Consider the following 14453-nt stretch of genomic DNA (forward strand, 5'->3'; position numbering starts at 1 on the left):
CAACAGGTACATCACACAGGTGTGACACTCTTCTACAAAAACTCTTCTACATGTGCTGTAGGAAAAACACGAATCACAAATCAGATCTCTTTAAATGCTCTGTTGTTTCTCCTAGACTCACAAGTGTCTCTTCTGGAGTTTCACAATAGATTTTAACAGTATTACAAATCTCAATAAGAACTCAAATATTTCTCATCAGCTCCAAATTAATTTGATGAATGTTATATCTCTACACTGGGGGGGGGTGGTATAGGGTTTCATTTGAAATTATTTTAATTGCTTGTCAAATTCAAAAGTAATTACAAAGAACCAGTGAATAAAACATGAAATTTTGAAGTAGAAAGTTTCAGTATTTCTTGAAAACTTAATTCCAGTAATCAGTTTTTTGCAACTACAAAATGTTTTTTTTTTTTTTTACAGTTATACTCTTACTGCATGACAGATATATTTCTTAATTTTAGAACATTTTAGAGTAGTTCTGGAGAATTTAGGAATAATTATCTGATGTTCTTAGAATTTTAAAACAACAGAGACAAGGCTGATACTAAAATAACTCCATTATGAGTCTCCTCAAAGAGCAAGGTCAGGCATGAAGAACATGGGGTTTTTCCAGTCATTCACTTTCTTGAGATCAAAGCTCAGATCAGCTCATCATCCTTTTCCTCGTCTTTTTGAGTTAAATGTCATAAAGCTCTCAGCTGCCTAACTGTCCTCATTCCATTCAGTGATGTGCAAACGACATCCCTTTTGATTGGCTGTTGACTTTTCACTTCCTGTCGACAAATCCGCCCCGCTCAGATCTTCAAACACTCCATGTTTGCTGCATAAACGGGTCTCATCCTCCCTCGTCCTAACACCTCAAACTCTGAAAGCTGCTCTAATTGAGACTGTCATGTAGATCTGAGATTTTCTTTTTATGGTTACTCCTGTGAAGGCTAAAATCAGGTTTTTGGGCAGGTGGATCTGACCCCATAAAACAGCAAATTTCACAAAAGAAAAAGATGTATTGCTATGGATTATTTGTGTTCAGTTTATGGCATATTGCGCAGAAATATATACAGTATACTTATAGTACTGTTAAAATATTCATATGTAAAGCATAAAATAAATGCTTTAAGCAGTAAATTGAGTATATTGTTTGTCATTATTTTGCATGTTCAATTACGCAAATAGAATTCAGTTCTGGGGTGGTAATCTTTTAAAATGTACACTTTAGGCACTGTTATGCACCTTTTAGGGCAAATAGCCTACACATACAGTATATACTTTTTAAACGGTATTATTCCCCTTTTTGTTTTTGTTTTTTGTTTTCTGAGTCTACTAGGAAAAAGGTTTAATTGCAATAAATAATGCAATAAAATTGAATGCAGTAAAGCACAAGGGTCTGTGCATTACAGTGATTTTACTATGTTTAAGCCAAGTCAGATTTATTTCTACAGTACTTTATACAGTACAGAATGTTTCAAAGCAGCTTCACACCTGTAAAGGAAAATATCAGTGTTCATTGTGTAAAATTTATCACATAAGAAATTCAGCTGTAAATCAGCCCTACAGATTTCAAATTCAGCACAGTTCAGTTTAATGTTGATTCAGTTCAGTTCAATAACAGTGTTGATGTTACAAATTTGTTCTCATTTAATAGTTTCAGTGTAGTTAAATCTATAATATTACTTTTGTACCTTCTTAAAACCACATTATTAAAAATGTGATGCAGTAGCTATATAATAACAATAATCAGAATAAATATTTTTCTCAGTATTACAGTTCATCATAATTGTGTTTGTTTACTGTTGCCAAGAAACATCACTTGTTGCATTAAAATAGAATGTGAGGTCACAGGTTTGTATTTATCAGCTTTTTATGACTTGCTTATCCAGACAGATTTTAAAGTCAATTTCTTTGTAGAAACAAACCTTAAATACTTTAAAGATTTTCTTTATATTACCAGAATTGTTACTTTTTTTTAAAGTGCATACAGTACAATTAATCTAAGGAGGGCTTATTGTCACTGTCTGGGGTAAGTTGTCACAATAGGAATCTGTTTTGTGTAAAATTGCCACAACAGATATGGCAACCCTACATTTGTGGGGGGAAACGAATTATTTTTTCAGTCTATTCTTTTATCTTGATGTGCAAACAGGATGAACAGCTCTGTGTTCGAAAAATCATCCAGCCTTATATCTATGCAAACTTTCTCTAAAAGCCAAAATGTCATAGTTTTTAATAGCAAAATTTGGATTGTGTCTCAATCGTGCCTATATGAGTTCCTACATTCAGTGAACGTTTGACTCAGACCTGAAATTAGGCCCATTCTGTGAGGAGATGTATTGGTGTGCAGCATATCAATAGGCTGCAGCTCTTTTTTTGTCATTGTTTGTGTTAAATATCACATGTTTGGGATTATTTCTAAAGGGCAAGTGTGGAAAAGACCTGAAATGTGATCTCCAGAGCAGGCAGCCCCTGTCCGAACCCCTTAGTGCAGGTGAACGGAAGAGGCTTCCCTCCTTTATGAGACGTGTTTGAGTGCAGGTGGTGAAGTGACCAATCAGAGGGCAAGAAGAGCTTCTACCTGAGCAGGTATCACCCGTGTGAGGCTCTCTAAAGCTGCTTTGTGTCTGCACACAGTCTATCGGACCTATCTCACCTGAAAGCCCCTCTCAATACCGAAAAACGGGATAAAACACACCGGTTATGGAGGCTAGAGGTGTTCTAGTTCTGTGTTTCATCTGCCTGTGCGCGTTTATCGGCGCGCGTGGCGAAAAAAAGGAGATTTACGCGAGAGTTGTGGATTTGGTGGCTCCAGGTGAAGAGTTCCTCACAGAAGATGCGCTTCTCTCGGTGTTTGAACGGCTGGAGAACCGTGTGCAGTGCTCCGGTGTGTCGTGTGGAAAGGTAGGATCGCTGTATTTGCGCACTTTTGGAGAGGTCGAGGTCCAGCGAAGGCTCGTGCGCTACAGCTCAGAGAACCAATCTGACTGGAGAATAGGCGCGTAATTCACTGTTTTGTGGCTTAAAACATAATGATATACAAGTAAATTCTCTTATACAGGCTTCAAATATAAGTTAAGAACGGTTGGGGAGAATAAATCACGCCTAAGAAGAGAAATAAAGAACCAGTGCCGTCAAAGTGCCTCTTTAAGAAAAGTGCAACACGTTCTTGAACTTCTTTACTGAACAGATTAATTGTTGAAACAATGCGTTTTGTAACCGGTCACGATGTCTTTGCGTAATTTTAATCTCATTTTGACTTTCATTTAAGTAATCCTGTGGTGTGACAAATAATTTGTTTCCAGTATGAAAGATTCAGGTAATTTAGCAGGTATTGGGGCATGTTGTCACACCACGGACCCGTGGCTTTTATCTGTATTTAAAATGTACGAGAAAGTTCACAGATATCAAAACTATGTTCTAGTACTGTTTCTTTAACCTTCATGAAAACAATTTTTTTATGTACATTTTCAAATGTTTTAAAAACGTTTTTGTCAGTTATACGAAGTTTATCAAACATTCCATTATTTTTTTTACAAACATGGAATGTTACTTTTGAATGTTCTGTGAATGTTCTAAAAAAACATTAAATGAATTTAAAACGAAAACATTTCGGGAATAATTTTTTTTAGTAATTGTTTTTAGAACATTATATTTCATAATTTTACAAAAAAATATGGAAAGTAATTTTTTTATGCTCTCAGAATTTTCTAAACCAAGTAGAAACATTTTTAAAAAAATGTTAGATAAACATCTAGCTAAAATGCTTTCGTTTTAAGAAAATGTTTAAAGACCTATAACGTTGAGCAAACATTCTGTTAATGTTACCGGAAGAATGTTTGTTCATAGTTATGAGAGAACCTTACCAGAATGTTCATTATTGACTGGGTCATTTAATATCTTATAATGATAAACAATTATGAAATGAAAAACAATTCATGAAACAAGAAGAAAAAAAATTCTTCAGCTTGACATTTATGGGAAAAAAGAGTTTTTCTCCCCTTGACCAGAGTTTAACCTTTCAGATTAAATCAGTTAATTTGTGTAGAGCTTAGTCTCAATGTTTTATGTTTTGGTTTCATTGTGTTGATAAAACTACTCCACAAAACCAGCATAACCATCTTGATTACCAGAAAGCACTACAAAAATGTGTTTATGTGATTGGACTTTGACTTTAACCTTATAAGTAACTAAGGCTCTTACCCTGTCTGCACTATAACATAGTCCTGCGTTATGAAATATATTACAATAATTAGAAATTACAAACAATGAACCCATGGTTTTATGGGGAAAAATAAATTAAAATCTGACTGAAATCAGTTTTTGCTGAAAAAATCACTAAGATTTTTCCTTATGAAAGTTACTTATGAAACAGAATTTTTTTTTAACTTTGAAAAAAATGTAGCCTATATTTAATATTAACATTAACATTAATAACATTTCCTCGTATTTTAAATATATTCAACTATTACATGATTATTGCATGAAGATTAAAAAAAGTTTTGAAGTTACTTATGATACATTACATTTTTTTTACTTTGAAAAAAAAATTATTTTGAATATTTTCTTTTCACTAGTCTGAAAAAAAAAAACACGTTATTGATGCAAAATAGCCTAGCATTGACCAGTGCATGAAAAAATGATGGTTTTATCTGTAATTTTACATTTTTTATGTAAATACAAAACTGTTGCTTTTAAAACAAGTCTTTCATCTAAGATTCCGTCATTATTTCACCTCTGACCTTTCTCTCTTCTGCATGTAGTGTCTTTCAGTGGATCATCTCTCGCAGCTGTTGAGTAACTTCAGCAGCTCTCAGGGGCTTCAGATGGAGGATTTCTTCACCGTGGCTCCTGCGTGGGGTTTGTTCCTCAGTGCTCCGCTGGAGACCTGCAGGGCCGTACAGGAGGGCCGCTGGGGAGAAGAGACCCTTCACTTCATCGAAACGATCTATGGCCATGACCATGACCACAACAGCACCAGCGATCATCCTCCTCATGGAGACATCAGTGAATCTGAGGGTCTGGAGAAGATGTTTCTGGAGATGGAGAAATACTATCAGCCTGACACACATGAGGTCGGCAGGTTTTCAGGATGCCATTTGATTTGTTATCCTTCTCCTTGTGTTAGGGTTAATTAGACCCTCACCTGATTTAGAAAACTGCTTGAATACTGTTATTTATTTACTATTTATTTCTTCTTGAAATTTCATTACCTTTTTTCTCATTTAAGGTCACAAATGTGTATGTGAAGTTTCAACAGAAGACTCAAAACTTTGAAAAATACTAAATAAACACAAAAAAAACAGAAAACCTTTATTGTAGCTTGTCAAAGACTGAAATGTCAAATATATGAAAATCAGTATGAAATGTAATTCTCATAACAGAGACGTGTCTTCTGAATCATCCAAGGAATATTCACTGTTTCATTCTTGAAACCCTCTCTCAGTTTTGTGTCTGTGCAGCTCGTTTTAAACATACAAATCTGTTTTAGTAATGTTTTAGTCATTTTTGGTGTGATTTATTTACCTATATATAGTTTTAGCTATTTTAGTTCTTAAACTAAATGAAATATTGGCAACTAACCCTTCATTTATTTCAAGTAACAGCTTTTAAAATTGTTTTAGTTTTAGTTAATTGTATCAACATTTCTGAAAGACACTAAAACCAGAAAACCTTTATTTGTAGCTTCTATATTTTCTTTTCTTTGTTATTTTAAAGTAACGCGTGTTTTAATGTTTTAGCATTAATGATATCAACACTTTGAAAGAACACTGAAGAAAATAAAAAACTGAAAAACTTTTTTTGTAGCTTATCAAAGACTCAAATATGAAATACGTGAGAATTTATGTAATTTAAGACTCAAATTTTACTCGAAACTGAGACTTCTGCATTCTGTAAATCTGTAATTTTTTTGCAGATAATTTTAAACATTAAAATATGTAAATGTCGTATTGTTGTGTCTTAAGGTCATTCTTACCATTTTATATTATTATTTTATTTCCGTTTTTACTGATTTTGTTCAACTTGGAGTAAATGAATATTTTTAATGTTGCCTTTTTTGGCAAATTAATTTTTTTATTATTATTATTTTATTTTATTTCAAGTAATGAAAAGGTGTCCATTTAGTATGTAATATTGTAATACTATATGTAATACTGAAATGTAATAGTAAATGAAAAATTTTGGGAAATTGCATACTAAATCAACGTGGGTCAATTTGACCCTAAATATAAAAAGGACAGCATGAGTTTTAGCCACCTCTACTGTATGTTGTTTAGTGAATGCTCATGGTTATCTGTAAAGCAAAGCATGCAAAGGCTAATTGCTACTTGACTTTTGTCATTGAGAATGAAAACAAACCTCTCAAGACGCAATGCAAACTGACAAATGATAGACATTTGACGCTGATGGCCACATCTGTCTTGTGTTTGTCTGTTTCTCAGCCCTGTCTCACTCTGAAGGACATCCTGGAAGAGAGCAGTCATCAGCACGGCGATCACACACACACAGAGCTGGACGCCGTGATGGGAAACTTCCTCTATCACGCTCTGCGGGGAGACTGTATGAAAGCACATCACCTTCCTGAGCAGCAGTACTTCCTGGATTACATCTTCAGCCATTACGGCTCTGATAATCTCACGCTTCATGGTATGACGGTCTGGTAGTCCTACAATAGTGCTGCATCGGTAGAATATATGGTATAATCTATAAACTGTTGTGATTTTTATAATATTATTCTCCTCAGATTTTGAGGGACTTCTAAAGGCTTTAAACCTGGGTGGAGAGGAACATGACCATGATGACCATGATGACCAGCACAGCTCAGAGACCCACAGACAGAGTCATCTGGATGCTCATCACACCAACAACAGCTGGGACACGGTAATCCTGAGATTCACAAACACTTCTGTCAGCTGAACCACTTTGACCTAAAAGATTTTCTTCAAATCCACTGAATTTTTAAGTCAATATATTTAAAGATATAATAATTTAATGTAGAATAATTTATATGTATGTATATGAGATTGTTCTTACCTGCGTGTCATGTGACCATTAACTGACATCAGAGAAATGTGAGTGTGTTGTTAAATTATTAATTATTCTACATTAAGCTATTAAATCTTTAAATATATTAACTTAAAATTTCAGAGCATTAATCTTTTAGGTTAATAACATTTCCCAGTATTTCAAATGCAATAGTTGTATTTAAAATACGGGAAAATGTTATTAATGTTAATAATAGTAAATATACATTATGGTCACATACATAAGGATTAACAAATAAAATGTTTATATTTAAATACTTTCTTAGCAAGTTTTTATTTGAATTGTTTTTTTTTTCTCCATAATTATTATTTAATTTTATATATAACTTTCGGCAGTTTGAATGAATATTTTTTCATCAACTCATAAACCCTAGTTTGGGAAATCTTGCATGAATAAATCATGCAATAATTAAGCACATTTCAAAATACAGAAAAAAACTATTATTATTATCAGTGGTGGTTCCATGAAATGCAAGTTAACAAATACAATATTTTGTAATTAAATATAATAAAATAAATAAAATTAAATATTCATATAATTTTTTTGTATTTTATATAATACAAATAATTATTTCACTGTGTCATTACTTTTTGCATTATTAAATGATTAACTTTACATCAACTCACAAGTTGTGGTAATCAATCATGCATTCATTTGAACAGACCTTTAAGTAACACATCTGGATCTTGATCATTGTTCATCAAAGGGACTGTTATAGCTATAAATTAACTTAGATTTTGTGGACAAGGGTTTTGGATACTTTGAATTCCTTTGAATTGCATTGCACTTTCTATTATTCAAATTTTATTTCCTGATTCTGTGCTTCATTAAACCTTACAGCAACATAAGCACACGTCTTTTTCCCTGTGCATTCTACAGTTTTATGGGGCATCATGGGACATCTTTGCACGCCGCAGAAATCCAATCATTTAGCTGTGGCACTTGACGAAGAGAGCAATCATGTGGCTGCGTGAGAAATGATTATGAGGCCTGTAACATGAAGTGTCAGTGGCTGCTGATGTTTCTTTCTCTTGATGGATGTTGTGACATACGCGTTTCATCTGTCCCCAGTCATAATCACAGCCAAATTAAAGAGTTCATGTGCAGACGACGATTTTAATCATGATGAATATTTCCGATTTCTCTAAGCTCTCACGGCATCCAAATAAGACCTGTCGTCTGACATGCATGGAATTAATAATTCAGCAAACAGTAAATACGGGTGTTTGAAGCGTGATTATCAGAGCAGCGGCGCTGCTGTGGAGTGAAATGAAATATTCATGTGGAAATATGTTTTATGCATTCGTACATTTGCATGTCTCAGTGTGGACTCTGTTGCGCTCGCAGGCCTGTTTCAGCGCTGGAGACCTGTTGAGGATTCACCGGCTGAACTCTTCATCGCTGAGCAGAGATCAGTTCACCCAGATCAGCCCTGCTCTGATCCAGCAGATCCTCAGCGGAGGCTGTTCTGAGATCAGTCCTGCACCCGTCAGCCCAGATTCACTCAGCACTGCCGAGAGTGAGTCAGCTGTTAGATAACACTGATATAACCTGCGATCAATTATAGCATTATATCATTATATCTTATCATTATATGATTCAGTGATATGATATATAACTGATATAATGATAACTTTCTTCTTTTTAAAAGAGTTAATAACCACCATAATAATGCAGAATTGTAAAATCAAAGCTTTTAAATTGCAAATTGGCTTCTCCCTGAAACATGGCTTTTAAACGTGTTTGGATGAATCTCATGAAAAATGTTACATCTCACTCAAAGAAAACTATTATCTTTTGCTTAAAGACAATTATACTTTTTTTAAAGATGTTTAAAAAAAATAATAATAATAATACAAATATTATTGAGAATTAACATTTTTGATAATATTTGCGATCATATTTTATTGAAAAAAATAGTATGCATCAGTTTGTTGTTTGAGATACTATAATAGTTTGAATATTTTTGTTTTTTTTATGTTTCTTATGTTTTTTATATGCCTATATAGTTTTAATTAATTTTATTTCAGTTGTAGCTGTTTTAGCACATCAAGTCAAATTAAATGAAAATGAGAAAAGTTGGGAGAAAGAAAAAGTTTGTTATATTATTTATTATTGCATTTATTCATCATTATTGCATTTGATGTTTTTTTTTCAAGTAATGAAAGGAGGATTTTCCTTTTACTATGGCTGTGAATTTGGTAAAATATAGTTATTTTTACATAAGATGCATATAATCTTTTGTTTGTTTGTTTGTTTTAAATGACACACATTTGACTAAGAAATTTACCCATATAAACATTTAAGTATTTCACTTCATTTAATCTCACTGAATGAAAAATAATGATTTTATTGCTAAAATACTGTGTGAAAAAAAAGTTTATTATATTATATTATATTATATTATATTATATTATATTATATTATATTATATTATATTATATTATATTATATTATATTATATTATATTATATTATATTATATTATATTATATTATATTATATTATATTATATTATATTATATTTAACAAGGCAGTGTGTATTTTTACTGTTTGCGCAAAAGAAAAAAAAAGAAGGAAAAGAATCACATTCAAACTCGTAAACCGGAAAAGGAGAAAAGCGTTTTCTCGTAACAAACCTGATTCTGCTTGGATTGTCCGTAACAGTTTCTGTAGCTCAGTGTGAATGCGTCCTTGAGGAGAAGAGAATACCTCAAGCACAATGCTGTCCTTCATTCTGCTGGAAGTGTGTGTTGTTGTGTGTGTTCAGTCTCTGAATGAGCTCTTTGTGTGCAGGATATGGATACGCCACGCTGGCCAACCTCATCATCTGTCTGATGGCCATGTTTGGGATCGTGGTGCTGCTGTTCTCCGCGTGCACACAAGTGTTTGAGCTCTGCATCCAGTTCTGCATCAGTCTGGCTGTGGGATCTCTGACGGGCGACGCTCTTCTGCATCTGCTGCCCTCGGTGAGTAAAGCCCGGATTCAACACAATACACACACAACTGCTGGCTCTCCGCGTCTCATTCATTGTAAACGTCATTTAGTGATTTTGTGCTATAAAGCAGTTGTTATTGTTACAAACCATTGAGGAAATAGCAAAAAAAAAATTATGTAAACACAGTATAAACAGAAAAGATGAGCCTCTGAATGGAGAAAATCTCATCCCTCAGCTTTTCTTTTGAATGTATATACACTTTACCAGCAAACTTTTGGGTTTGAACATTTGTTTTAAAAAAACAAAGTGTTCTTTTATTCAGCAAGGATGCATTAGATCCAAAGTGACAGTGAAGACATTTATAATGTTACAAAAGATCTTGTTTCAAAGAACTGCTGTTCTTTTGAACTTTCTATTCATCAAGCAATCCTGAAAAATAACAAAGTATCACAGTTTCCACAAAAATATTCGCTTGTTTTCAACATTGATAATAATCAGAAATGTTTCTTGAGCAGTAAATCATCATATATAGCATATTAGAATGATTTCTGAAGATCATGTGACACTGAAGAAAACTCAGCTGCACATCACAGAAAAAACAAAAACATTTTACTATATATTCACATTGAAAACCGTTATTTTATATTGCGATAATATTTCACAATATATCTGTATTTTTGATCAAATAAATGCAGCCTTGGTGAACAGAATAAACTATTTTTCATACTTTTTACCAACCCCAAAGCTTTTGTCACTGAAACTTCTTGACAAATAGTTTCGATCTTTCCCCAAGTTATCATCATAATTTAATTTTATTACAGTCCATCTTAAATCATCAGAGGCGCTGCCAAAACGCAAGTTAATCTTCAACTTGGAATAACTTGGAATTACTTATAAAGGGCAAAGGAGCGTCAATTTCATATATCATATTGCTGACATGTCGACTTTTGCATGCAACTTGCAACTTTTTACAGAGGCTGCTGTTTTAGTTTTAGCCTTCATCATCCCTACGATTACTCCTCTGCTGGGCATCTTCTCAAGTTTTGCCAAAAGCTCAGTTTTCTGGTTTAACGGGGCAGAATGGGTCTCGGTGGCAGGCCTGGCACCCGTTATTTCCCCCGAGCACAGACAGCACCCACGTTTCCCTCATCCGTTTAGATCCGTGTCAACATAACTACAGCCCTGTCACACCGTGTCACCACCCTGAGTTGAAAATAACAAGATTGCTGAGAGAAACAGAGCTCGCTTATTGAGTGCAGACAGGAATTACTGTACAGCGCTGCTGGGAAATCACAGCATGATCAGCTTTAATGTGGTTTCATCTCTGTGCAGTTCTTAGGCCTCCACGTTCACGAGGACGGACACGATCACGACCAGGCCGAGGACAACTTAGACTACGTGTACAAACTGCTGGTGCTTATTGCGGGCATCTATTTCTTCTACCTGATGGAAAGCATCTTCTCCATCATTACTCGCGGTGGACATCATAATCATAATCATGATGAAGTGAGTCTCTTGTGTCATTCGAGAGGTCAGGAGCGATTATAAATCCATTCCCAACTACTAACATGATGCTGTGTTCACAGGAGGAGTCTGACGTTCATCACTGTGATCACGGCAAAGTCCTGCAGATGTTCCAGCGAGAGAAACACAACAAACACTCCAACTCACAGGCCGATCTGGTGAGAAAATCACACCCAAATCTACTTTTAAACAAAAAAAATAAACTTACAGTTTATATATATATATAAAAAATAGTGCTGTCAAACGATTAATCGCGATTAATCACATCCAAAATAAAAGTTTTGTTTACATAATATATGAGTGTACTATGTGTATTTATTATGCATATATAAATACAAACAAATGCATGTATATATTTAAGAAAAATATGTTTATTTATTAAATATATTTATATATAATATAAAATGTAATAATATAAATATATAAATGTATATGCATGTAAATATATATATATATAAGCTTTAATAGTGACTAAAATAATTAATAAAATAATTTGTATTATTATATTATGGCTTTATTTTTTAGTCCAATTTGAATCTAGTAACAAAACGTAAAGCTTAAAATAACTTTTTTTGGAAACTTTCAGAAAATTTTGGAAATTTACCAGGAATGTTTTGTTACATTTTAAATGTAATTGTTAAAATTGTATTTACATAAAACTGTATAATAATTTTGTAGGTGCTTAAATATTCTCTGAATATCTGTAGTTATCTACCGTGTTTGTTAGTTCTATGTGATGTCTTGAATCACTAGTTTATGAATAATATTGAATTAATTTATTAATGTATTATTATTGTTATTTACTTATTTATCCAAATATTTGTATTTATTTATTTTATTCTTTCATAGGTGGAGGCTGAAATAAATGAGAAGTCCTTCCCAGAGCCTGTTGGCCCCAAAAGAGGTGAATATACACACAGCTAGGAGTTAATGATATATTACTAAAACACGTCTAAGAAAGTCAAATGAGCTGTTTAGTGCAAATGACCGCTGGGTTATTATATCCGATCAGGCCACTAGTGTAACGAGGAGTCAGAGGCGTTCGGATCCATGTGCAGAATTTCATTAAGAGAATGGTCATACAGGCAGAAATCAGGAACGGCGTCAGGTGTGTTAGGGATATCCAGAATCATTAACGGTAACAAGCAGAGATCGGGGCAGGCAGCAGAGAATCAGAGTCGGTTACACAATCCAAGATCAGACACGGAAAAAAACCGACACAAGGGAAAACGCTCGGAAATGCTAGACAGGCTATACAAGACTTTGCAGTGAGTGAGAGTGATTGTGCTGCTTTTATGTGTGTGTAAATGAGGTGCAGGTGTGGCAAGGAAATTGGCTTATGAATGAGGTGCAGGTGTGGCAAGGTGATTGTGATGCAGTAACTCATGGGGAATGTAGGTGGTGCAACAGTATGAGAGGTGCTAGTGTCCAAGTGACATCTGGTGGTTGATGGGTGGAATGGTCCTGAGTGGAGTGCCCTCTACTGAAGTTCATGGGCACTCCATCTAATGATCGTGACAACTAGTAAAAGTTTCACAGTTGTCTCCTCTTCTCCCTCAGAGCAGCGTTTGCTTCCCTATATGATCACCATTGGAGACGGCATCCATAACTTTGCGGACGGTCTGGCGATTGGTGCGGCGTTCTCCATCTCGTGGCGGTCTGGTCTGGCCACGTCTCTGGCTGTGCTCTGTCATGAGCTGCCACATGAGTTAGGTGAGCATCTCTGTGCTTGATTGGCATTAATATAGAAACTTACTCACACACAGACACGTACATGAACTACAACACACAGGGAGCTGCCTTGCTGTCTGCTGCACATGCAGTATAGGGAGTGTTGAGATTTGGAACGATCTGCAGTATGAAGAACTTCATGTAAAGATAGAGTTCAATGTTACCATGCACTTTAATGAGCATAAAATAGCATTTTTCTATTCTTTTTTCAAAAACACATGAAAAGCAGTAATATTGTGAGATCTTATTACAAATTAAAATAACTGTTTTCTATTGTAATATATATTAAAATATAATACATTTCTGTGATGCACAGCTGTATTTTCAGTGTGTGTGAAATTATAAAATGTCCATTGATCAATTTAATGCAATCCTTGATGAATAAACATATTTCTTAAAAATGTTCTATATATAGAAACAGTGTTTGCTCTGAGAAAAACAAGTGCTGACTAGTCACTGCTGAAGGACTTTGTGAAAATAGTGGTTTCTATAAAATCTCTTCATGTTTCCTGGTGTGAGTCATGAGATAAACACAGATTAGACACCTTTGACACCTGAGTTCATAAAACATTCATAACCACACCCCACTAGATTATAATTGCCTCATGCTTTCTGCACATACATGATATTTGCTCTCATGAGAACACATAATGAAGAGACCGATAAGTCATGTGGTGTGCTTTCTAGTTGAACAGGAAAATACATTTACACACCTCTCTATGAAAGTAATGAAAGATGAAAGTATCATTTTCATTTATTAATAATTCAACCATAGTTATCATTGTTAACTAAAACTTAAATGTACAAAAAATAATAATTGCTTGAAATAAAATAAATATAAACAGAAATGTAAAAAAAAAATGTAAATGAACTATTCTGCTAAATTATGTTTCATATATATTTCAGTAAAGAAAAATAATTTTTATTTAAAGTTGAAGTAGTAAAATAAAATTAACTAAATAAACAAAAATTAAAAACAAACTTGACAAAAAAACTAAAGACATATTTAATAATATTATTAATAATAAAATGACAAAACTAATTTACTAAAACTTAACAGAAAAAATGAAACAAAAATCTAAATATTAGCAAAATATTAACAAATAATTTAATAGTAAATCAAAGGGTGCTAAAATAACTAAACTCAATGAATGACTTTTAATTTATACTGTTTTTATGGTTTAATGGTCAAAAAGATTTTCATTCACTTATTTTTTTATTTATT

At 33.6% G+C, this 14453-nt stretch overlaps 1 protein-coding gene across 1 annotated transcript in view; it reads left to right on the plus strand.

Annotated features, from left to right (window-relative positions):
* The first annotated feature begins 2500 nt into the window (after positions 1 to 2500).
* slc39a4 (solute carrier family 39 member 4) overlaps positions 2501 to 14453 on the plus strand; it is a 13447-nt gene continuing 1494 nt past the window's right edge. The window contains exons 1-10 of the mRNA XM_059555183.1: positions 2501 to 2892; positions 4752 to 5063; positions 6432 to 6636; positions 6734 to 6870; positions 8383 to 8554; positions 9831 to 10003; positions 11306 to 11479; positions 11560 to 11655; positions 12347 to 12401; positions 13058 to 13210. Coding sequence (XP_059411166.1) covers positions 2692 to 2892; positions 4752 to 5063; positions 6432 to 6636; positions 6734 to 6870; positions 8383 to 8554; positions 9831 to 10003; positions 11306 to 11479; positions 11560 to 11655; positions 12347 to 12401; positions 13058 to 13210 — 1678 coding nt within the window. The 5' untranslated portion in view covers positions 2501 to 2691. The remainder of the gene's footprint in view (positions 2893 to 4751; positions 5064 to 6431; positions 6637 to 6733; positions 6871 to 8382; positions 8555 to 9830; positions 10004 to 11305; positions 11480 to 11559; positions 11656 to 12346; positions 12402 to 13057; positions 13211 to 14453) is intronic.

This window comes from Carassius carassius, chromosome 8, assembly GCF_963082965.1.
Source record: "Carassius carassius chromosome 8, fCarCar2.1, whole genome shotgun sequence".
NCBI classification, from domain to species: Eukaryota; Metazoa; Chordata; class Actinopteri; order Cypriniformes; family Cyprinidae; genus Carassius; species Carassius carassius.